We start from the raw sequence: 25,059 nt of genomic DNA on the forward strand, positions 1-25,059 counted from the left end.
AGTTTGAGTCCGTTGTAATTGCTTCAGATATACATAGTAAGGGTATTTTTGGAAGCTGAGTCTTGAGGCAGACAGTAGCTTTCAAAAGTGATTTTTTCAAGAAAATGTATCTCTAATTCTAATGTTTGCCTTTTAAATTTATTTATTTCAGTTATTTCTGTTGGCTTTAATGACGGCCCTTGCAAAGATGTGGCAGCATAAATGTGAGCTGAGCGCCTAGAACCAGCACTGGCTGTAAGTGGAACCCAGCCCAGGCAGCCAGGTATGCACATGAGCCACGCAGTGAGCTCCTTGCCGGCACAGGTCCTGCAGGAGAGGCGCGATGTTCGAAGGAAGCCTTCAGAGAAGGGATCACGAGGGGAAGGAGGACCTGGAAGACACAGTGCCAAGCGAAGCCTTGCCTGCCTGGACACACCAGTGCGCTCAGCTGCAGGCAGCAGCTTGTCAGAGGGAGGAGCGAGCGCGCCGGGCTGAGCCTGTGGTGCGGGCTGAGCCTGTGGTGCGGGCTGAGCCTGTGGTGCGGGTCCCGGCGGAGGCGCCAGGTGCGACGGGCAGCCCGCTGTGCCCGCCTCTGCGGGCCGGCACACACTCGCCTGACGTTGCTCATCTGCCTGCACCTTCTTGTTAAACTAGGCTGAGCCGCTGACTTCTACCCACTCGGCTACCCCAAACTCGAAGACCCGCGAGCTAAGATAAAAAAAAAAAAAAAAAACCACAACAAAACCTAGTGGGAAAATAATTAAAACCGAGAGCAATTACAGAAATGCAGACACTTCTTGCTGGTGCTGCGTCAGCTCTCGGTTACCCCATCCTGATGGTGTTCTAGCACCACTGTCCCTTGCCGCCGCTGTTAGGACGCCCGTCTGCCCGCGGCTGCGGTGCTGCTGCTCCCCCAGCACCCCCGGGCGCTGCCGGCCCTGCCGGGGGCACAGCCCGCTCCTTGGCCCTGCCCGCCCGCCCGCAGGGGGTGCGGGGCCCGGGGGAGGCGGGGGCCGGGGCCGGCGTGCGCGGGGGCGGGCGGGGCGGGGCGGGGCGGGAGGCGGCGGCAGCAGCGGGAGCCGGAGCCGGCCGGGGCTTTGGCCGCTCGCTCGCTCGCTCGCTCGGCGCTGCCATGGTTGCCATCCGCTGCCGCCCGGCCTGGTGGCGTCTCCTCTCCCTGACCGTGCTCGGCCCGGTGCTGTGCGGCCGGCCGGGGCGAGCGGAGCCGGAGCCGGAGCCGGGCCAAGGCGCGGCGGCGGCGGCGGAGGCGGCGGGCGCGGACCCGCACGGGCGGCACCTCTACAGCGCGGAGATGCTGCGGCACGGCGCCGCGGCCGCCCCGCACTTCGTCATGTTCTTCGCCCCGTGGTGGGTATCCCGAGCGGCGGGGCGCGGCCCGGCGCCCGCCTCTTCCCCTCGTTGACGTGGCGGCGGGAGGCGGCCGGGCCCGGCCGGCCGGCAGGCGCGGGGGGGGAGGCCTCGGGGTCGCGCCGCCCTCAGCCCCGGGCGGGCGGGCAGGGCCGGTGGTGGGGAGGAGCAGGCGCTGCGTGGCAGCCGGGGCTGAGGAGCGCCGGCCCGGCGAGCGGGAGCTGGAGCCGAGGCCTCCTGGGTGCCTGGCCTGGGCCTCCGCCGCCGCCGCGCTGGCCCTGCCCCCGGGGGTTCAGCCGGGCCGCGCTGGCCGCAGCCCCGCCGGGGGGCCCGGGGCAGCAGGGCCCGGCGGTGCCGGCCGGGATGGCCCGGGCGGCGAGGGGAGCGGCTGGAGCCTGCCCCGCTCCCCGGCGGCTCCTCCGCACCCTCCCCTGGCTCTGCCTCACCTGGCTCCTCCGAGGGACCAAGAGCGGGTGTGCCCGCGTTGTCTGGCTGTAGTTGGAAATTTGGTGACCGTCACTTAACCCTGTGCTCCTCAGCCTCGCCAGTACTTTGCAGAAGTTGCGCTTTCTCTGCAGTCATGAAGTCTAAGGATACGTTTGCAGCAAAAGCAGTGTGGTGATAGTGCGGTGTCCCCAAGGACCGTGGGTAGCTGGAGAGTTCTTGGACTCGCACGGGACCTACTGGGCTTTTGTCCAGGATTGGTATGTTCGACACAAGAAAGATTGAGAAGAGGGGGAGAACAGGGCTTTGCTGGATGTTACAGCTGTCAAGAGGACTCTCATCTCCGGGCCTTTGTAGGGATTGTTCATACTCTTTTTTTGTTCTTCCTCTATTCCCCTGCCCTTACTGACACCCAGTAGGGGTTATTTGGAGTTTTGTTGTTAGGGTTGGTTGGTTAGTTTTTGCTTGTTTGAGGTTTTTTTCTCTCCAAGTTTTCCTAAATTTAAGTAAAAGAAAAAAAAAAGTCAAGGGAGCAATTTATAGAAGTTATCTTTTGATCCTAAGGTATTGTTGGTACATGGTGCCATTTAAGCATGTGTGAGTCATGATGCTCTTTGAAATCAACAGCAGTAAAGGATTTCCTTTCAAAACTGAGGAACTGCTCCTTTTTTTGTAGTTGTTGTTATTAACATCAGCTTGTTTATGCCAAACAAAAATGCTAAGCAAAAGCTTCAAAAAGTAGAAGCCTGCCTCTGTTCTCTGAAGATCACAGAAGTGGAGGACACCTGACTTTGCTGGTGAGGGACCTTTGCCCGAGGGTGCTGTAGGGCCTATGCAAAGCCTGTGCAGAGCAGGAATGCTTCTGCTCTGTCCTGTTTTCAGGTGATAATATCTGAGCCTGTCCCAGCTTTGACTGTTTCACAGGCATCCTTAAAACCAGCTGGGCTTTTCCCTTGGCACAGTCTTCACGGGAGACCCTGTGCAAAGTGGGCTGCTGCAGAGTCCAGTGTATGTGTACGTGAAAGAGAGCATTGGCCTTGCAGACTTGGGCCGTGATGTGCCCTCGGGAGGGCTGAGGATCTCTGCCCAGCCCAAGCACGAGGGAGCTGCTTCTTTTCCCAGAGTTCTTGTGGCTTCTCTGGGTGATGTTCTCACCCTCAGCAAGCCTTCAGATAGCTGGGTCTTGGCTTCAGGGCCCTTGGCCCGGACTTCTGGCTCCTAATAGGCTGCAACAGGGCCAGGTGTTGGGTCCAAGGAGAATGTCCAGGTGCTTGAGAGAGGTGCCTAGACATACCAGTGGTTTTATCTTCAGTGGGATCAGGTGGCAAACTGACAGCCCTGGGGTCTACATTAGAGCATCTTGCCCTATTCCTAGGTGATGTTAATGTGCTGATCTGATGCTGCTCACAGAGGCATACATTTTGGCAGTGTTCCCTGCAGTTGCAAGGGAGAAGCCTAGCAAACAACCCAGTGATCAGCCAGGGTTGTTTTTCAAATTGCTATGGATGCTGCTAATGTTGCATCATCATCAGTGCTACCAGGAAGTGCGGTCAGACAGAACCCATGTAACTCTTCTCGATTCTTGAAACAAATGTTGCTGAGGGTCTTGCTACCAGACAGCAGTGGTACAGGTGTGATCTTACATTTGTTGCAAATGTTGCCAGCTGCTCTAGAAAGATGGCAAGTAATTTGCCATCAGATGTCTACGGTTTTCAATCATCAACCTGTCCCTCTTGGTAGCTACACTTGACAAGGCACAGAACCATGAGCAGGTTACTCTTCATGGCACTAGATGTTCTTAAGGTGCTGGCCATGCCAGCTGCCTGTCTACAGCAGAATGAGGTTCCCCTGGTTCCTCTACCTGGAAGGAATCTCAAATGAGTAGTTTCATTGTGTTATTCTGACCTTTACAGATCTTTTCAACATACGTTGTCTCTTTGTAGACCTCTGGAAGTCCACTGGGTTGAAGCAGACTTGATTACCAGCGTTTTTTTTTTTTGCTGTTTAATTGAACTCTGTTGACAGGATTTTACTTTAGCTGGTTTATTTTTTCCAGAGCAAGACTGGTCCCATGCTGCTTGTACTGTTACACCTGTCTATCCCAGGCTCTGCCAACGTTTTTAGTTGGGTACTGATGTCTGCTGCATCTTGCTGTGGAGCTGCCCTTGTTAGTTGCAGTGGTTAAGCTCTACTGGTGGCCTCCAAAAATATCTCTGTGCCTCACTGACTGCAGAGGTTTATCGGTAACTGCAGCTTTGACATACATGGTCCTTATGTACCTTTACATCCCTTCTGGTCATGGCCCAGGAAGACTGCCATCCGGTTTTGCACATGAAAAGCACTGATCCTGAGGGAGGAGCCATGGCCTGTCAGTGTGAGGTAGAGAAGCGTGGTACTCTGAAGATACTGCCACAGCAAAATAATCTCTAGGCACGAGTGCTTGTGGCACATGGTTGCTCAGAGTTAAAATGTGCAACCCATCTGCAAACTCTTACAGGCAGCAAGCATCCTTTCACCCATACCTCCTGATGGTGGTGGCGTACAAGAAGCAGGGGCTTGGGGTTTTTTTCAGAAAAGTGGATCTTGTTAGTAGTTTTTGGATCTTCATTTATATTTGTAAACAGAGATTATGAATGCTCGCATCTTCCCAGCCCATGCAGGGAAGGAAGGGCAGGACTCATCATTGACACCCAGGTCTCCCTCATCCCCAGTGGCAGAACTGGCTGCTCCTCCAGAGCCTCCTCCAGATGTAATGTAGAGTGGTAGATGCAAAAGACTCTGTAGGCATGTGGAACTAAGGAAGGCGTGTGATGTTGCATGGCTTTGACTTCTCTGGTTTTATATATTCTGCAGCTAGACCTTAGGAATTTCAGGAAAAGTATTTGGGAGACTTTCTTGTCTTCCATTTCCTTCTATGCCATGCTGAATGGTTTTGAAAACCAGGACTAACTAGTTGATTACTGATTCACATACAAGTGATTTTCCTGCTTTGCTTTCAATAGTAGCTCATATAATCTGAAGAGGGAAGGGAAAGGGGAACTTTGTGTACAGTAGAGATCACAGTGTACAATGCAAACAATCTGAACAAACAGAACAGGTGCTCTGTTTTGCACTTGAAAAAAATTAATTACTTCGCCTTACCTAGTTTTCCGTGCTCTCTAACACTAGCCATTGTTCATTTACTGTTTTAAATCTTCACAGCCGTGAGGGTAAGACACCAGGAAATCCAAAACCCTCCCCTTAATTCAAGCTCCATGACAGAGTTCACTATGGAGGTACTTTACTCTGAAGTTAAATACTTCAGGAATATTTAATTTTAGTAAGAACAGATTGTATCTTACTGCCTTCCATCATATGGGAGGTTGCATTCATGCACATCGTGGGATGACCCAATGTCACTGTTAAAACAACGAGGCTGGAGAAGGGACTAGAGGGAAAGTCTTACGAGGAGAGGCTGAGGAAGCTGGGGTGGTCTAGCCTAGAGAAGAGGAGACTCAGGAGGGACCTTATAATTCTTTACAATTACCTGAAAGGAGTTTGTAGTTATATGTGGGTCAGGCTCTTCTCCCAGGTAACTAGTGACGGGACAAGAGGGCATGGCCTGAAGTTGCATCAGGGCAGGTTTAGGTTGGATATTAGGAAGCACTTCCTCATGGAAAGAGTGATCAGATATTGGAATGGACTGCCTAGGGAAGTGGTGGAGTCACCATCCTTGGAGGTGTTTAAGGAAAGACTGGATGTGGCACTTAGTGCCGTGGTCTAGCTGATGTGGTGGTGTTAGGTCATAGGCTGGACTTGATGATCTCAGAGGTCTTTTCCAGCCTCAATAATTCTGTGACTGACTGTGACAGGCCCTTACTAAGGTCAGAATACCTTCTTTATGTTAAAGTAAATCTCAAGGTTATTTTTTGCCTCAATGATACCAGGATACCTGGAAGGGTGTGAATCCGTGCAGCTTTTCTACAATTGGACTCAAAACCAGTTGTATAAATGAAACTGCTTTAAATGGGAGCAACTTTCTTCAAGTCCTAATGATGTTTTCTTTGTTACTTAACAAAGTAGACCTGTCTAGGTCATGCCAAGGGCAATAACAGCTTTCATACTGTCAGGCTGAGAATGTTTTCTGTTAATCCAATTATGTATTTTCAGATGTCTTGGAGGGTTGTCAAAAGCAGCCATTAAAGAGAAGCAAAAAAACATTCCTTAAATTTTTTCATTGTAGTTACATGAATAAGTTATTTCCATAATGACTGGAATGACTAGAAAAGCAATCAGAAGAATAATGGCTGTGTATATGCTATATGCAGATACAATTAGTTAATGGTGTGCTGCTGGGACAAAGCATGGTCTGGGAGGATATTGTGAAACCCTGTTCAGAAATCAGTCCTGACTGTGTTTTGTGACTGGCGAGTTACATACAATTCCTGTGACACATACAAGCACAAGTGGCCTTACAAAGAGGCTAGAAACTCTTATCTTCTCACCTGCTGCTAAAATATATAGTATTTTGAAATGTGAGAGCAGAAAAAAAGCTAGATAGCCTTGCAGAATTTTTCTAGGAAACTGGAAGACTGAGACTGCTTTTCTTAATAGCCTCACTAAGTTCAGCAGGCTTTGAGTGTTAAAGGGTAGTATTGAGAAGTTCTCATCTCTGGACAATTTTTTCATGAAATGTGTTTGCAGTGTCCTACGACTCTTAATAGTATTGCATAGTGTAACAGTGCTCGAGTATGGAAGATTTCTGACTTCACTGTTTTTAAATTTATAAAAGTCTCTGACCATTCTGCATATGACTTTTCCATAGATTCATCCCCTTCTAAATGTCAGCAACTATTAAACAAATGTCTCATTCCTTCTGTTGCAGGTGTGGACATTGTCAGCGTCTCCAGCCAACTTGGAATGATTTGGGAGATAAATACAACAATATGGATAACCCACAGGTCTATGTTGCTAAAGTGGATTGTACTACAGATGCTCCACTCTGCTCTGAATTTGGCATCCGAGGGTACCCTACGTAAGTATCATAGGATGCCTGGCTCCTAGTTCTTTCTTTTTCAGTTTTCCATTATCCTCTGCCAATTTGTTGAAGCTAACTTCTGAGCTATTTTTTTTTTCAGTGGGTTTCTTTGTAGCCCTTTGGACCCCATATGTGCGTTTTAAGACTTTTTACCATGATGCCAAATATCATGAGATACATACTACTATTTTTATTTTTTAAAAAAAAGAAACTGTTTTTTGTCTTGGAAGATAGCTGTGTTTAAATGAAGTCCAGAATTGTCCTTTTCGAGTACCTCTTTCTCAAGCCACAGTACATTATAGAGCTGTGATATGCATGATAGAGCTGGTCTCTGGTAACAGTACTTTTAAAAATAACTTGTCACAGGTTGTCAGTACACTGCACTCTTAAAATCAATGTGTAGGTGATCTCTTACATTTTTGAGAGAACTTGGTGCTCATAAATTAATAATATCACTTAGCATAGCAGTGGGGATGATGTACAGACTTGTTCTAGGTAATTTTGCTGATGTTGATCTAGGAGATCACCTAGGTTGTTAAACTTAATCTGTAATAAAAGAAATATGCCCTACTACCTCACCTTTGGTACAGAGGACATGATCTAGAGTATCTGTAAGAGGTCAGCCTGCATAGTGCTTTGGAGTTAGATACCTGCACTCCCTTTTTAGCTGCCAAAAAGGAGCAAAGGGATTTTTTTTCACTTGTGTGTTCTTCAAAGCTTCTTGAAAAAATGGATGGGATAATTTCAGTTGCTTTACTAATTACTCATCTTAGTTGGGGATAAGTGGAGAATGTAATATCTGTAGCCCTTCCACAGCCTGTGTTTTTCAGTTTCTTTCCCTTTGCTTGTTTTGTCCACTATTACTGCTGACCCCAGCAACAGCCTGAACTTGACACATGCCACTGGCTGCACACACTTTGGCGCAGATGAGTGCAACTGAGTAGACAGAAGTCAAGAGTTATAAATAGCAAAGTCCTTGCTGAAATAGGAATGGTCCTTAAGGGCAGTTTGTGGCTTAGTTCCACTAGAAATACCAAGAAACAATGAATACTGCTACTCTATTTTAATATTCCCAAAAGTGAGCATTTTTTCATATTTGAATAGACTATATTGTGGTGCTGTTCCTTGTAAAACAGAAGGAGTGACAGAGATTTTGAATAAGAAAAAAAAATGAATGGATGTGTAATTGTTTCCCCTCCTCCCCCCATCCTTAAGGTCACTGCATATCTAGGATTAGTTAGTGCTTGCTTTCATCTACTCAAAAAGTACAACTAGCAGTCATCTGCTAGTAATGAAAATACAGAGATGAAGGGGAATTGATGAGATCAATTCTCTTCCTGTCTGAGTCAGTTTTCAACTAGCTTGTTTTTAAAAACCTCCAGCAAGGGAAATTTCACAGCTTCCTCAGGCACAGAGGGATTGTCACAAGTCCAGGATGTGCTGGTTCCTATACTGCTTTTCCAAACACCCATCTGAGGAAAGGCTGCATTCCCCTTCCATTCTCCTGAGAGTAAAACTGGCTGAGCACGTCCTCACACTCATTAGTACAGTTGCCCTAGGATTGATTATTTGGTGCTGCAAAATACTCTCTCAACTGAACTAGACAAAACTTCTACTCATTTGAAGAAAATATAGGTGCAGCTGGCTCTTTAAGCTGCTTTTTTTTTTTTTTTCCCCTTGTTACTCTTCAAAAGTATTGCTGTGAGGTGTATTTTAGACGTTCCTCTGTTTCATTTTTGTGTTTCCTTCTTGTTACTAATTTGGCCCAAAATTTGGACCTTCTATTATCACAAGGAATATCCAAGAATTCCTTAAACAGAGGAGACATCAGGAGCTCCTATCTCTTTGGAATGTATTTGCATTATGTATTTTTTCAACATTTGAATATGTTCATTTTTTCCAACTGTTGGAACAAGAAGAGAGAAACATTTCAAGAAAAAGCAGTACAGAATGACAGCTTGGCAAAGGGAACTGAGGGCTAGGTGACAGGAGTAACTGAAACTATGATTTTCTTTAAAAAATAAGATGAAGTCAGAAGTCAGTATTGCCCCTTTACCAAATATATTCTGATTTTAATTTAAATATTTAATAGTAAAGCTTTAGGTAGTTTATTGAAAAGTTTTGATAACAATTGTTAAATGTTACGAAGTCTTGAATCCTTACAATCAGTCACTTGCCTCCATGTCCTACTGCCTTGTTTCAGTGTGTTTTTAATCAGTTTAATACCACATGAAAAGTCCTACATTCTAAGAGCAGTTGGGGAATGACACCTGAGAAAGAAATTCCTGGGAAAATAAGCATTGGATATTTTTTCCTTTGGTAATAGAGAGGGGTGAACAAAACAAAATTGATGCTCTTTTAGAAATTAAAATAGGATTCATAGACATAATGAATGATTAAGCTTATGACTAAGGCTGCAGTTTGCTCTTGCTTATTAATCAAAGTAATATTAGCCTATGTTGACTTTTAACATGGTATTTATTTTTGCTGTTTTAAAAATTTTGACTAAAAGCCTACATGTGAATGAAAAAGTGTCCTAAGTTCTAGCCATGACCCACTAAGTTGAGGGAGACACCTGATGCTAATGTTAATAGTCAAAAGACCTGTTACTGCAGCCTGAGTTGCATTGCTGTGGATTAGGAAAGCTTGTTAGCTTTCTGAGAATGTTTCCTGTGTGAAAATCTTTGCATCATTCTTTTCTCTGTTTTGGTCCTTTAGCCTAAAGCTGCTTAAACCAGGACAAGAACCTCTGAAATACCAAGGCCCTAGGGACTTCCAGGCACTGGAAAACTGGATGTTGGAGAAACTAAATGAGGAACCATCTGTAAGTGGAAAGGAAATAAGAAAAGGAAATACTGTGTTCTGCAGGCTTGCTCATCTATAACTTCTATAGGTTAGGTTTAATTTTCCAGTAGGTATTCTGCTCCTGAAAATAAAAGTCAGGTGGCAATAACAATATGGAACAGCTTCTACATAAGTCAGAATAGTAATTAAACTATCATCCTGTGACCTGCCCTTTGTTTCCTGTATGTAAAAGTACAGTACATAATGCAGTTTTTAATGTTTAGTATTTTGCCATTTTATGATACAATTCTTACTGTCCATTCAGTTGTCACCTGTGGGCGATAATGTTTCTAGACTAAGAAAAGCAATTTAGCTCTAATATGTTATAAGTTATAAATTGTGCTTGTGTTGGGCTTAATTACCTCTTAAAACATGGAGGGCATCTTTAGCTCAGTTATTTTATTATAATGTTGTAGCTTGAAGAAAGGGTTTAAAATAATCAGTTATGTAGGGTAAGGTAACTCCATCACTAGGAAGACCTTTGAGTCAAAGGGCAGCACTTAGATATAGCATCCAAGCCTTGCCTAAATTCAATATGATTGCTGTTGCTAATGAAGATAAAGCTCTGGTGATTGTTGAACCACAGTTAGAATGTGATTATTTGTAAACAAGCAAGGTGTTTTTAATAATTAAATGCCAAACTATGCTATGAAGTATACTTTGAGGTTCCTAAAAAAAATTCTTTCCAGCTCTGACTCTAGTACCTGGAAAGTATTCACTTGATTTTCTGAAGTGGCAATGGGTTTGCTGCAAATTATACCTGCAAAATGTTTACTCTTTTTCCATTGTTGCTGCCTTCATGGAGCCATTATGCCTCTCTTTATGGCATGAAGGGAACAGAAAATAGCTTTTTCACTCACTGTTTTTAAATGGCCCAAAGACCACTGAAACACTGGTGAGGTGGCAGATGTGTCTGATGCCTGATGCTATGGAGAAACAGTTATGCAATCTAAGAGTATGAATATGTAGTGACGTGATGATGCCACAGCAATTCCTGTGTTCTGTGACTATACTACAGCACAATGAAAGACACTGTTATTCCAGTGACTGTGATAGCTCTTTTCTGTCTGATAGTCTTTCACATTTTGCTTTCAAGTAGTTGTTTGTTAGAAACATTAGGTACCTAAATTGAGCTAAATAAAGGCATTGCTGTAGGATTTTAAAATTTCAGAGTAGAGGGTGTACAGCACTACGACAGAATGGTGTGATGCAGGAATAAAATATTGTCTGTTTACTGTAGGAGACAAAAGTTATTTTTTCTCATGAATAGGATCCAGAATCTGATGTGGAACCACCAAAAGCCCCTGAACCTAAGCAGGGAATGTATGAACTTTCAGCAGATAATTTCAAGATGCACATAGCAGAAGGTAACTGTTTCTTTTGTAGGCAAGATTTACTCACTTATGGAAACATCGGTAGTGGGAAGTCTGCAACAGAAATGTTAGTTTTCAATGTACCTCCTTCCCACTTTTATTTTCCAGTAATACCTAGCAAAAGAGGATGAAACTACAGACTGTATAAAAATTGCAGTAGTTTAATTATATATTGCACACCATAAGAAAGATTAAGAATGGCACTCCATGGAGAAGGCAGTAAAATTAAGGCCCCTACTCATATGGAAGACGCCAGTGGGGTTTGCTTGACTAAATTGCCCCTTTCCCCAAATTCCTTGCTCAATCACAGCTTTGCCACTCACCTTGTGTTTTGCAAGTCCCATTTCCTCTTTCCCTGGGTGATGTCTTGTTCTTAATCCCAGACTGCTGTTCTGGATAAATAAAATCCATCTGCTTGCTCCTTGCTGCCTCCATCCCACTCCAATCTAGCCCCTTACTTGACATTGTTTTGCCTTCTTCCTCCAGAATTAATGTGGGCAAAGCACTTCACGTGTTTGGCTATTTTAAAAAAAACCCAGTATTGTCTGAAAGCTTTAGAAGTAATGCCAGGAGTGATACCTAACATGAAGTTTCATCTTCCCCACAGTGGGCTTTTAGAGAATGAGCAAAAATCTTAAAATACTAACTTTGGGCTGCAATAGCAAAAGATGATCCTACCATTTCTATCAGTTTTCTTAAGAACAAAGGCTGGCTTAAATTAACTATCTGTGCCCATGTGTTACCAACAGTGAGGTAGCTGCTAGAGCTTCTTAATAACTGATAAACGTTTTCAAGTGTGGAAGAGCATTTTTTTTTTTGCAGCTAACTTAAAATTTCCCAGCCTGTGTGGCTTAACACAGAATTCCATCAAAATTCTTCATACATTTTTCTCTTAAGCCATCAGGGAGATGCTAAGTATTTAACAGCTTTACAGTCTGAGAAGACATTTACATTTAGTGTATATGTAAATGTTTAAATATTTTTATTGCAATGGATACATTGGCATTCATAGAAGACATTCTCATGGTCAAATCCAATGGTTGAGCAGGTTTATCGTAATCTACAAAGCTGTTATCCTCTCTTGACTTCAATTACAAGAAGTTCAGGGCTTAAATTTAGTGGGAGGCTTAGCAGTTCCAGCTGGAAGATTGACTTTTGTTCTTAAAAAGTTCCCCTTTTGTTGGTCTAGGGCAAAATAATTTTATTTTTTCATTTGGGAAGAGAATATACCAGAATAAGTGGTATAGAATGGCTGATTTTTACTAGATGTTCTTATTAATGAGATATTTCAGCTTGCAGCTCACCAAAGCAAAGCACATAAATCAGTTGGAAAGTCTTCCATGTGCAGACCAGGCAACTTGGAGTACACTGTGACTGCATTTCCTAGTTATTTTATGATGCCTTTCCTTTGACCTCCTTTTGTGAACAAGCCCTCAAGCAACAAATGAATTCTAGTAATATCAACCCCAAGGCAGTCATCAAAGTAGACTGGTAAAAAGAGCTTTTCTCCAGTCAGTGGCATTTCCATCAAATTAATTTGATTTCTTTCCCCTGTTTTAATTAAGTTCATTTTTATTTCATATTACAGAGCCTTGCCTTGATGTATGCAAAAGTGTGCAGCATCTTGAGTTAAGAGTAATCTTAAATGAAGGAAATTACATATTCTAGTACATTGCAGTTAAGATGATACTTTTAAACTAAACATTAGTAGGAGATAGTACAGACACTCTCCTCTCTATAAAACACTGCAAAAATCAACTGTATGCAGGGATTTCTGAATAGTTGACACTAAAGTAAAAAGTGCAGGGCAGAAGAACGGAAAGCTGAACAGAATTGTCTAGGTGGTTCATGGACTTCATGTAGTTGTGTTTCCAAATAAATGTTTAAATCTAATGCTTACTTTTTATGTTGTTATAAATACATGCTCCTTGGTGGTTCTTTCTACTCTATAATAGGGCAAGTGATTGACCTGGTAGAATTAGACACTGTAGCAATGGTTAGGTTAATAGTATTAGTTTTGGTATCTCATTTGTTGGCTTGTGGTTGTGAAGCTGCTGGGATTTTCAGGGAAACTGGCAACAATGTGGAACTGCAAACCTAATTGCTGAAGTATTCTGTCCTGGCCTTCAATTCACAGTATTTCCTATCTTTAACTCAGGAAATACCAGGATAAATTTGCAGTCTGAGATTAGTACCTAGTCTTAAATTGCAGCCAAATTCATTCCAAATTAGTTAATTTTTTTTAATTATTTTTTTTTCCTTTGACTTAAAAGGTAATCACTTTATCAAATTCTTTGCCCCTTGGTGTGGTCATTGCAAGGCTTTGGCCCCAACCTGGGAACAGCTGGCTCAAGCCTTTGAACATTCAGAAACTGTCAAGATTGGCAAGGTAGGTGAAGTGCTTAGCCTGAAAGTGTGTTTTGTGTAAATGTTTCAGCCAAGGGTCATGCTTTTCTGGCTGTGATTTGCAAATAACAATTGTTTAGTTTGTCACCTCTTAAATCTTGTTATTGTCATAATTTCTATTTTAATTTCGGGATGGTTTGTGTTTGGGTTTTTTTCTCACACATCCACAGTTGACAGGATTCTCCCTCATTTTAAGCAAGGGCTTATTAGAAACACAGCTAGCGCACTGTGTTTCAGAGAGAGCTGGAATAAGTCTAATGCTTATGCAGGAAATAGTATGTTGAGATTTTTTTAAAATTATGTTTGCTATTTGTAGAACTTGATAGACTCCAGTATTTATTTTGAGTGAGAAGATGACTTCTAATTTGCTCTTTACAGCATTGGATTCCTTAGCAAGCTTTAGACTGACAGGGCTCCTTATGATGAAATATTTCTTGGTTCCTTTTTTTTTTTTTCCTCTTTACCCCCACAGAAATTTCTAAAGGTTTCAGGGGGTCTCCCACCATAAAAACTGATATCTTGTCCTGCTTTACTATTTCCCTTAGGGTTGATAACCAGGTTCTGTGGTGTATTTACCATGAGAGCTTATTACTTGTACGTGGAGTGACTTCCATGTGGAGGTATGGAGGTGGTCTGGCAATTGCAGTTACTGGCTTTATTTGCTGACCCATACCTAAGTCAAGGTGGCTCATGATGTGAATCCCTCTGTTTTTGACAATGGTGGAAAACTGACTAGGCTCAACTTCATGTTCTTAAGCTTCCAGAGGGATTCCACTTATCTGAAATACTGCATAACAGTTAGCAGTGTTGTCAGACCTGCAGAGAGACAAAAACCCCCTTATCTCCTCTGTCTCTGCCCTCATAGTGCTTTCAGCTGTTACTAGGGGTGATGAGCTTGATTTATTTTTGTTTTTAATTATTTTTATCTGTAATGCTTTTGAAAATCTGCTAATTCAGGTATGCTGTAGATGTACAGAGCAGGTCACCATAGTTGAACTTTAGAGAAGACACACACATATATATATACACATATAGCTATATATACAATTTTGAGACCTGGTGGATATAAAATTAAAATTCCTTCTGAGAAGAAGATATCAGAGGCTATTGCTCCTTTGATGCTGTCTGTAGCAAATCTTACATCTGCTGATGTACTTTTTGAGAACCTTGCTTTCTGCCTGATAAAATCCTTGCTGAGTTTAAGTAAGTTCATGAAAAAAAATTCCAAATTCGTTTTATTCCGAAATCTGTTGTGCTTGCAGCTACTGTTACTGATAATTGCAACTTAATAAAGCCACTAAAATTTGTCTGGATGCCTAGTCGATTTTGTGTAACTGTGTATCTAGTGAAACTGTTTGAAACAAGTCTGGGCTAAGATTGCAAGTCTGGAAGTAAACAGGAAACACGACTGTTTCTACGGAGGATGAACCATGACTTTAATGTAATCTGGGGGAGTAGGGTCTTAACAGCAATGGTGCCTATTGGCAGGATGCTGTTTAATCTTTAGAACTGATCTTCAGTGATCTGGAGCAATGTGTTTCTAATGTAAAATTCAAAATCCAAGTGCTGTATCGAACAAAGCCTCCAGTGCTTGTTGTATTTATTTGTTCTGCTTCAAAAAAGATTATAAACTTCAGAACTTCACAAATTGGTTTATGATATATTGAACGTCGCTCTGCTCTTGTAACTTCCTTGGAGTAAAGTTAATTTGCTAGCTGCTGACATGTCTTCTGAAGTCTTTAAAGAGTAGTCTTTCTAAAAAATGGATGAGCCAATATATCTTAACTTTAAATCTCTCACACATTGTAATTTTGTTTCTTAATTGTCCTTGCAGTGATTTTATTAATTGAGAATACCAAGTACTTCTTACATTGTTCTTTGTAACTGTTACTACTTACTTCTATCTGTACCCTCCTCCCTGATACCTCCTAAAACAAAATAATCATGCACACAGCCTCCCAATTGTACAACCAAACCACTGTGTGGAAGACAGACATAATCCTTCTCAAGACAGTACCTGGTACTGAGTTTTGCTAAGTCATGTATTACTTGTTCTTGGATTTTATTCTTTCAGATTTTAAACATGAGAGGCTGTGATGCTGGTATGTTTACTTTATACACTGAGTGGTTTAAATTTTTTTCCAAAATGTAGGTTGACTGTACCCAGCATTCTGAAGTCTGCTCTGAGACTCAAGTTCGTGGCTATCCCACACTCCTCTGGTTTAGGAATGGTGAGAAGGTGAGTCTGCAAGCTCAGCAAAAGATCAGACCATTTTTTTCTGAATACTACTCAGATGATGTTTGCATTCTGTGAAAAAAAAAGATCAAGTGGTCATATAGGAATGTCTGAGACAGAAGGATGTTGGAAGTTCAGTCTGGTACTGGAAGAGGTATCCTTCATCCACAGATAGAATTAGAGCTTTTGCTCTTTGTGCTCTGTAAATAACCACTGTCATGTTCACAAATCCGTAAGTATTATCTCGAATTATGCTACTGTGTAAGAGAACTCTGAGTGTACTTTATCTTAATATCTTACCTCCTACGGAGCAGGAAAAAAGATGAAATAGAAATAATTAAAAATACTTAATTTTCACAAAGTGTGCGAAAAGGTTCTCATCTGTAAGTGGTGCCTATCTGTGATGTCTGAGTGATGCACATTTACCTTCTTATAAATCTGAACACTTCATACGGTGCTGCATGAGAGTCCTGTGGCCCTGTTGACATTTTTCTCTGTAGCTGTTCAAAGAATTAAAATATTCTGAAGTTATGGGGAAGTAAAATATTTATAAAAACATGAACAGCAGCAAATAAATATAATCTAAAGAATAGTGTTACTTATCATATGTTTCACACTTTCAAGATAAATATGTTAATTGGTATTAAAAATAGGTCTGCAAGCAGAGAATCTAGGACTACCCTTTGAGCTCTTACCCACTATGTTTTAGGGGGGTTGAGGTTTTTGCCCCATTCATCTTGCATTCCTTTTTGAACATCTAGAGTATCAGATATGTAAGTTTTGCTACCCAGTCCAGTTTAGGTGCTGTTGCCTGAGAGTATTTCTAGAGAGCATTGTCTCACTGGGTTTTCTGAGGATGTGTGACAAGGGTGTGGGCCAGAGGAGAGAACTGGATAGTTCAGGTGACATGCAAGTCAGTCCTTCAGCCCTGTCAAAACACTGGGCAGAGCTTTCATGGTAACAGAGACCATCACCACACAGCAAGGGGTATTTGTTGTAGTTTTAGATTCAGAAAAATAAAGTCTTGAAAATAAGCTGACTGGAGTGAGAAATGAAAGTCAAAGTGGAAAAGTTTCTAAAATTTGCTTCTCCATTTCTAAAATGCCTTTCATTTCCACAAAATTTTGCTTTGTTCATTTTGGGTTCAGAAGAATCTATGGCAAATACTGAAGATGTGGAGTGAATGCACTGCCATGGAGAGGTTTAATAACTAGATTTATAGGTTGTATTTATTATGAATATGCTTACACTTTGCAATCTTATGATTTGCTGATAATTATTTATTTGCTAGATTAACTGCATTACACATTTCCACAAACTATTTGATAATTGTAGGGTGACCAGTATAAAGGGAAGAGGGACTTCGATTCCTTAAAGGAGTATGTGGATTCCCAACTACAGAGCTCTGAGAAAGAGCCACCAGCAGATAAACCCACTGAAGCCCCACAGCCACCTGAGGAACCCACCCATGTTGAGGTAAGTGCTTCTGCTCTCTGCAGCAATGTTAGGAGTGTTCAAACTGTTTCAGCAGCCTATCTGAGTCTTCCATGTGTTTCTGTCTCTGATAGGTTGACAGTTTCTAGGTGTAAACTGTACCAAATACTTTCCTTGTTACTTTTTTTAGTAATGAATGAGTGGAATCAGACCATAAATCCTAGTGATGCTTTTACTAACCTAATTAATTGGAAAAGAAGAAAAAAAATTAGCTTTTTATTTATGGTTGCAATAAGCTGTTTAGATGCAATGTGGTCTTTTTGGGTCTGTGGAACTGCTGGCACCTTTGTCTGTATGACAGCGTATTTCTGCACTGTGGAGATGTACATCTCTTGCTAGAATCTCATCTGGACCCAGGAGGCTGGTGCACTCTGCTAAGCCCCTAATAATAATAAAAAAAAGCCAGGGTCCTATAACCCTATACTTACAGACTACCTGCAGAAACAACAAACAAGCAAAGATTATGAAGACTGATCTGAATGTGGCTAAGTATGTCCTGTGACAAGAAAACTCCTCAAGTTTGGAGGCTCGTTCTTCTAATCCTGGTTGTAGGAGCTACAGGGGTTATGAATGTTGCCAAGGAATTGGCAGGAACAACTTTATCACTTTTGCATGGTTGTGCTTCATTGTAATTTAGTTTTCTGTCTCTTTTAGTCACTTTGGCATTTCTTCTGCCATTTTTCTTGTAGCTGAATTTAAAGTTGGTGAGGTTGAGAATTTAAGGATGGTTTTCAAGCATACATTTTCATCAGATGTGGAAAACATACTTCTGCCTAGAAAATAAGTGATGGTGGTTTACACTCCTTTGTGACATAGAATGAACTTATGTAATTAAAAAGCCTTAAAATCACTAACATAAATACAGCTTATATGCAGCTACTTGCAGGAGAATATTACCTTTCCCAGTTGACTTTCCCAGCAGTATTATTCATCTTATATAAAGTGACTTAGCAGACATTATAGACAACATAGATTTGTAATTTTCATGCCCCTCAGTTTTAGGGTGTGTTTTTTTTTTTTTTTAAGGGGAGATCTGAACAAACTGGTATTGGTACAATGCATAAATTAATTAGTTGTCTTCCTATTTTTATAAAAATAACACAAACCAAATGTGATGCAAATTCCCACTTATGTCTTGCATGCACCAGAACATATACAAACAGGAAAATATGGTGGGGGGGGATTGTTTTGCCAAATAACAGTAGACAGAGCACAGGGCTCAACTTTGTAACTTTACATCACAGCTTTAGATGCCACCGTTTCTTGGTCACTCAACTTCAGACACCTTAGTTCTGTTTTTTTTTCCCATGACTTTTGAAACAAAAGACAGCAAACACTGCATTTACTATCAGCAGCCCACAGCTGGTACCCCAGGCAGCAGAAGCAGTGAGTTCAAACTCCAAATTTATGTCCCAGACTTGAACTCCTACATGGATTGCCCCATGTCTTAAGTGGGCCAAGTATTTGCCAGTCCTTTCACGGAAGCTGAACTTCTGTGTCCGTGAGACTTCTCCCCTGCCAAACATCACTAATACTACTCAAAAATTATCCATATGGGTTAAGTTAGAGGGACCAGGAGATGCTCAGATTTGTGATTGCATAAGCTGTATTTTCTGAAGAAATCAAGTTAAATGAACTATCTGATACTCATCTTATTTTTGTGGTTATATGGTTTATGTTGCTATTCTGATAGTAATCTGCAGATCTTTAAAATGTAGATCAGGGGGAGGATGTTGTTTAAGGGTTATTCAAATTTGGTATCTTAGACTGCAAATTATGTTTGGAACATCTGTTCTAGATATCCATTTAGGAAATTCAGAATAGAAGAATATGTCTTTACCATTAATTTTTCTTCATTTAATTATTTGTAATTATTTAATAACTAGTATAATTTCTAAATAATTCTGTGTAGGCAGTAACACTTCAACCTAATGAAATAACTTGATTTCATCAACTAACAGTTACTTACAGAAATGTTTATCCAGTACCTTTAATTTGCAATGTCAAGTTTCTTTTTGGCTTTTCTTCATAAAAATCTTACTGGGTTTAAAGTAGAATTGGTAATACTGTCAGTTACACTATTTTCTACTGTTTTCATTTGAATTTGAAACTTTTATAGGCATGAGATTGATTTATTTTTAATCCCTCCCACCCTTAAGGGTCTCATGCAAAAAATGAGGTTTGTGCTCTCATTTGAGATGCTCTGCAAGCAACGTACTATCCTCCTATCATTCCCATGTCATTGCTTCTGATGTCAGGCATAAAAATTCTTCTGGTGTCCATGCAAATATGGTGTGGTGATGTCCTCTTGAGACACAGATATGTGTTTCTGGTAACATCACTTTCTATGTATGCAGCACTGTGATGTAGCAGAGGAACATCACTAGAATGCCTTAAGTGCATCGTTAAACTCACAGATGGCCATTATGTGCTTTAAGCCAACTCCTCTCAGAGTTGTTCCTTTGCATGACTCTGTATTAAAGTAAAGGTGATTTTTTTCCAACAACTGAAAAGTTGGATACAGGCAAATCCCCTGAAAATCATGATGTTTTGATTTTTCAATTATGGATGAATTTCAGTGTGAAATACGCATTTCTCTGCATGTCTCTAGGGGAGGAAAGCAGCCAAGGGCTTAAAGTGAGGTGTGCTGCTCCTACTCTTGTTTATATATCAAAAATAATGTATTTTACATTTTAAATGTATTAATAATAATGTCTTTTACAATATGAGTTTCCCATTCAGGTAGCTAAAAACTTGTTTGGCTTTTATATACAAAAAGTTTGGCTTTTATATTCATTCAAAAAGTTTTGACTACTTGTTTTTTTAACAGGCTGCAGTGCTCTCCCTCTCTGAAAAAGACTTTGATGCAACCATTGCTAGGGGGATCACCTTTATTAAATTCTATGCTCCATGGTAAGAAGCTGGCACCTGTTGTTTAGGATTATTGCTGGTCTGAGCTGTCAGTGCATTAATTGCTGTGAGTCTTGGAGTTGTGCAGTACTGTATTTGTTGTCTGGATCTAAAATGAATTAACTGAAGAATGTGTGTGTTGGCAAGAGTTAACAGCAAGAAAACTCAATCTGGTTTAGCTTTCTTGGGATCCTGCTCTGTGGAAAGGTTGACAGAGAAGCTTTACTGTGTCAGCCTCCAGGTAATGCTGGGGAGCAAGGAGAGTGAAGCTTTGCAGGCTTAGTGTGCTCCTAGTAAAGTGAGGGGAGTGTCTCACCTGTGTTGAGAAAGGCCCTGTCTTGCCACAAGCAATCTCTCCTGGAAGCCTCATTTGTGCACTTGGAAATGCTATGGATAATCAGCTGTTACTCTTCAAACAGACAAAAAACTATTTTGCACAAGTGACAATTTTGAGATGTCCTTAAGACTATATCCCATGTAATATGTTCTTATAGTGACTCAAGGTAGAAATATCCAATGCAGATGGTGTTGGGGGAAAAACCTACCTGGCATCTGCTGTTACTGGCACATCCAGCGCAGCCTGGGACCCAAGCTCTGGGGAAGACTTCAGTCTTACAAGATCACAGAACAAATACTTCCACCCCTTTCTTTCTGTTTACTTTCTGAGTAAAAAAAAGAGACTTGGCTCTCTGCAGTTTTCTCAGGAAACTTGCACACCATCTTTCTCTTCCATTGCCCAGCATTTTTGCCAATAGAATGAAGATTAGTGTAGGGGGTGAAAGATTAAAATTAAGGTATATTTTACCATGTTAAAGATAACACATCTCTGATTTCATCGCTTGGCATCCTATCAGTGCAGTATATAAAATATAGAAATAAATTTTGTTTGTGGTGGTAAAAGGTCACCCTTGCAAAGCAACACAAGCAAACACAACCCCTATTTAAATGTGCTCAGGAGCATCAAAATATTGCAGCTTAACTTTGACAGTAGGTTTGAGTGTGTTTCTTATTTTAGGCAAGAAGTACCAGGGAAAGCTTCATGTTATGTAAATCTCAATGATGCAGTCTTTTCCAGTGTTGTCACCCTTTTTACTGCAGTGTGGTTTGGTGTGTGAGAGCCACTTGGATACTTTCTTAGGTCTGAAAGGTCTGCTTTTGGATGTGAGCAAACATCTGTCATGTTAAGAAATACCGGGCCCATAGACACACAATACCTTTCATGTTTCCAGCCCTTCACTTCCTTTATCCTTTCTGTACACTGGGAGCAACTGAAATTCAGTCTGTGACTGTGCTGCTACTACAGCACCAGCAGACCTGGCTGGTAAATTCAGATTGCACTTGTGCTCAAAGGAGCATCTACTCTGATGTCTGAATGCAGGGCTTGTAGGCATATGTGGGCATTCATTATCTGCGAAGCTTTTCCTGGAAAAGTTTGAGATAAATAAATGCTCCCTTAGTGGTGCTGCACCTTAACTATCCCCTTATCTCCTGAGATTCTAATGGGATGCTGCTGCATCTCACAGATACCATCAGTGTTGGATGGCAGGCTGAGAAATAGTGGTCCAGGATGCAGAGAGTCAATGTCTTAAACTACTGTGTACTCCCTGGCTGCACTGTTCAGAAAGCCACCATTTAGGTAAATACTTCCTATATTTATGTAGCTGGTATCCTAGTTTTAGCTCTGGAAGTTGGGCTTATGTAGAAGTTCTAGCACTCTGCATATAAATGACCTTTTTCTCCTCCAAGTGGATTAACTTATGTAGGGCTCAGCAAACACTATTATGTTGTTGCTTGTTGTTGTGTCTTTCAGTTAGTTTTGGATAAATATTAATGTTAACTTGCATAGTGAGCATAAAATCATCCTGTTCTAGTAGTTTTGTTGCATGGTCAGAAATGCTGTTATATTATCACTGTGTATTAACAAGGTGGTTTAAATATACACTGGCTTGTATTAAGAAAACTTCTGCAGAGGCATCTTTCTTTTTTTTTGTGACTGCCCTGATCTAGCCTCAAGGCAATTATGGGGCTGTTTTAATAACCCAATTAAGGTGCAGCTGAGTTAGAATCGAATGAACAATGCAGCTTTAAAGTCTAAAGTGCTTTGGGAATTCTTCTTGAAGGCAGTAAGAAGTTCAAGTTATGAACTTGGCTAAGCCAAGTTCAAAATATAAACAAACTAATACCTGACTATAGTTCCTGCCATTTTACAGTATAATTTTCTGTCTTGACCCTAGTGCTTCAGTGTGTGTGTGCTCTGTGCTCTGCATTCTCATCTTACTGTAGAGATGTAAGGGAGTAAAGCAGAAATAGGCCTTTTGGTGTTATTGATGGAATGATTCTCTGTTTGATGCAAATCAAAATAGGGCCTGATTTATTTAGTTATTTATTTTATTTGCTACATAAAGCTTTTTGACCATCAAACAATTCCATTGCAGATCTGTCTGAAGGTACAGTAGTAGTGGTTAAAATTCAAAGTACCTTCAGTGAGAAAGTGCATTACAGTCAAGGAGGCCATTAGGCACTGGAAGAAGTTTAGTGGAGAAATTAAAATCTCATTTAAATAATTAAACTCAGGTTGTGTAGCTTTAGCTACACATAATTGTCATATGCTACCTGAAGACATAATTTGTACTGCAGACATTCTATGCATTTCTTAAAATGTTTGTTCCTAAGCAAAATTTTTTTAATTAAAATGTTCTCTTTACTCATCTTTTTTTGGGTTTGTATTTCTCTATAGGGGAAAATATTAATGCACTGACATCCAGAATACTATTCCAGATGAGACTAACAAAGGCCAGAAACTCCTTCAGTGCATAACTTACATAAAATCACTCATTTTCTTAGCTCATTTACTGACATAATAGTACAAGGGAGTTGGAGGGCTAAATCATGAGGGGATAGGAAAGGCAGCTAGTTAAACTTACAGCTATTGCAGCAAGACAGTACAGATAAACTGGAGGGTATATCTGCTAAACAAATCTCTCTTTTGTTTCTAGGTGTGGTCACTGTAAGAACTTGGCTCCAACTTGGGAGAACCTTGCCAAAGAGCAATTTCCAGGTTTGACTGATGTCAAAATAGCAGAAGTAGACTGCACTGTGGAACGTAACGTCTGCAACAGATTTTCTGTAAGTGTGAAAGATCTGAAGTGAACAGGATAGGATTGTGTACCAAATGTTAAAGGCTCCAGCCTGCAGCTGAGCCAGCTGCTGCATTGTGGCTTCCTGGTGACACTGCAGCTGTGTTCTCCATTAGCCAGAAAAAAGAGGTAGTTCAGAACAGCACCTGGTGACACCGAGTCCTTCCCGGACTGTTTGTTCAGACTTGGTCATATTTATTATTGGATAAAGCTGCAGAAGTCCCTAATTTAAGAAGCCTCCCCCTGTGAAAGCACCAAATCAGTCTTGGGGTAGCCGATGCAAAGTTCTGTTCCTAGGAAAAGCACAAAAAAGAAGTCCTATGGTGCTGGTAGGCAGAAAACCAAAAACAGAACTGGAGCTGCCATTCCCAAGTGCTGATGGAAGAGCCTGAAAGATCGTGTGTTACTCCATTCACTTACATCTGTTCAGAAATTGCAGGTTGGCAATGGGAGTTCTGGTGTGGTGTTTGTTATATTTTTGGTTGGTTTTTTTGGTTTGTTGGTTGGTTTGTTTTTTTTTTAATTAAAATGATTTACTGTTTTAGAAGGGTTTGATGGCTTTTCTGAGTCAGGTGAATACAAATGAAGGGTACCAGTGAGTTTGGACTTTAGTTTCTTATTCTTTTTTTTTTTTTTTTATGTGTGTGTGTCTTTTGAAGGTACGTGGTTACCCTACACTTCTGCTTTTCCGAGGTGGAAAGAAAGTCAGTGAACACAATGGAACGAGAGACCTTGAATCCCTGCATAGCTTTGTCTTGCGTCAAGCAAGGGATGAATTGTAATAAAAGTCTGGATGCTCTGTCCCTGGCTGTCTTTGTACAGTAGCTGAGGGATTGCAATCATTGCTAATTTTCAAATAGTGTATTGGGGAGGGGGGGGAAGGGGACGTTGGGGTGTTTTTTTGTTGTTGTTTGTTTCTAGGAAAACTGAATGTACTAAACATTGGTATCTTCCCTCTGTGTGTGTGTGTGTGTTAAAGACACGCTACCCTGTGTGTGTGAAGGAAAACTAACAAGTAGTTACTGTGCAAATTGAGAGTATTTTCAGCATTGGTTGTATTGCTGCATTTCTGCATACCTGCAATGAAGTGTAAGTGGTTTCCTTTGAGACTAAAATACATGAAGAAAACCAGCTTAAGGACACCCCTAGAATATTTTTGTCTTCAGGTTAGATTTGGTTAAAAAGTAATCCTTACAGCCTGCCCACCATTACTAGAAAGGTAAAAGCTATAGCTGTGTTGAGTCACTTTTGCCTCTTCAAATGTTACTTAAACCCTATTTGTCCTAATATAGCTGCTGGTTAAGAGATGGAAAGTCACAGGAGGTTGAGAAAAACACCACACACACCGTTGGAAGATACCAGGCCAACATGAGCTGGTTGTTTCTTGTTAACCCTCTCAGCGTGGGAGGTCTAGCCATAATGAAAGTGATGGTACTGTAATATGTGCCTGAACATTACTGATGCCATAGTGTACTTGTGTCAGGTGGATCTTTCTTTTTTGTAGGCTGCTTCTGTCCAGCTCCTGAGGAGTAACTGCTCTACTTCTACAGAGCCAAAGTGAATAGGCACTTTTATAACTGCTCTGTTAATATTAAACAATCAGCCTCCAGAGCTGATGATGTGTTTCCTACCCTCACCTGAATCCAGACTTTGTGCTGACCTGCTCCTTATTCAGAATACTTGGAGAACAACAGCTAGTACAATGTTTATTTTTTTTCCCTTTCAGTTGTTCTACAGTAGTATAAATTAGTTCCCATTTCTTCTTGAGCCTTAACCTTTTTCCAAGCTATAAGCGTTGATAAGTTTGAATGCTAGGAATGCTAGTCGGTGGTGCCTTGGATTATAATATGG

General features: G+C 41.3%; 1 protein-coding gene across 1 annotated transcript; it reads left to right on the forward strand.

Annotated features, from left to right (window-relative positions):
* The first annotated feature begins 1,095 nt into the window (after window positions 1–1,095).
* On the forward strand, window positions 1,096–24,011 carry TXNDC5 (thioredoxin domain containing 5). The gene is made up of 10 exons (XM_051610579.1): window positions 1,096–1,347; window positions 6,656–6,805; window positions 9,527–9,632; window positions 10,923–11,019; window positions 13,299–13,414; window positions 15,584–15,670; window positions 17,003–17,143; window positions 19,992–20,074; window positions 23,068–23,197; window positions 23,868–24,011. The coding sequence occupies exons 1-10, from the start codon at window positions 1,112–1,114 to the stop codon at window positions 23,988–23,990; spliced, it is 1,269 nt and encodes a 422-aa protein (XP_051466539.1). The 5' UTR covers window positions 1,096–1,111; the 3' UTR covers window positions 23,991–24,011.
* The last annotated feature ends 1,048 nt before the right edge of the window (window positions 24,012–25,059 follow it).

This window comes from Apus apus, chromosome 2 (assembly GCF_020740795.1).
Source record: "Apus apus isolate bApuApu2 chromosome 2, bApuApu2.pri.cur, whole genome shotgun sequence".
NCBI lineage: Eukaryota > Metazoa > Chordata > Aves > Apodiformes > Apodidae > Apus > Apus apus.

Excerpts from the sequence above, each read along its gene's own strand:
- TXNDC5 (XM_051610579.1), top strand. The coding sequence starts at position 1,112 with ATGGTTGCCATCCGCTGCCGCCCGGCCTGGTGGCGTCTCCTCTCCCTG. Across the intron at positions 1,348-6,655 it reads GTCATGTTCTTCGCCCCGTG|GTGTGGACATTGTCAGCGTC; the intron begins GTGGGTATCCCG and ends CTTCTGTTGCAG. Across the intron at positions 9,633-10,922 it reads AACTAAATGAGGAACCATCT|GATCCAGAATCTGATGTGGA; the intron begins GTAAGTGGAAAG and ends TCTCATGAATAG.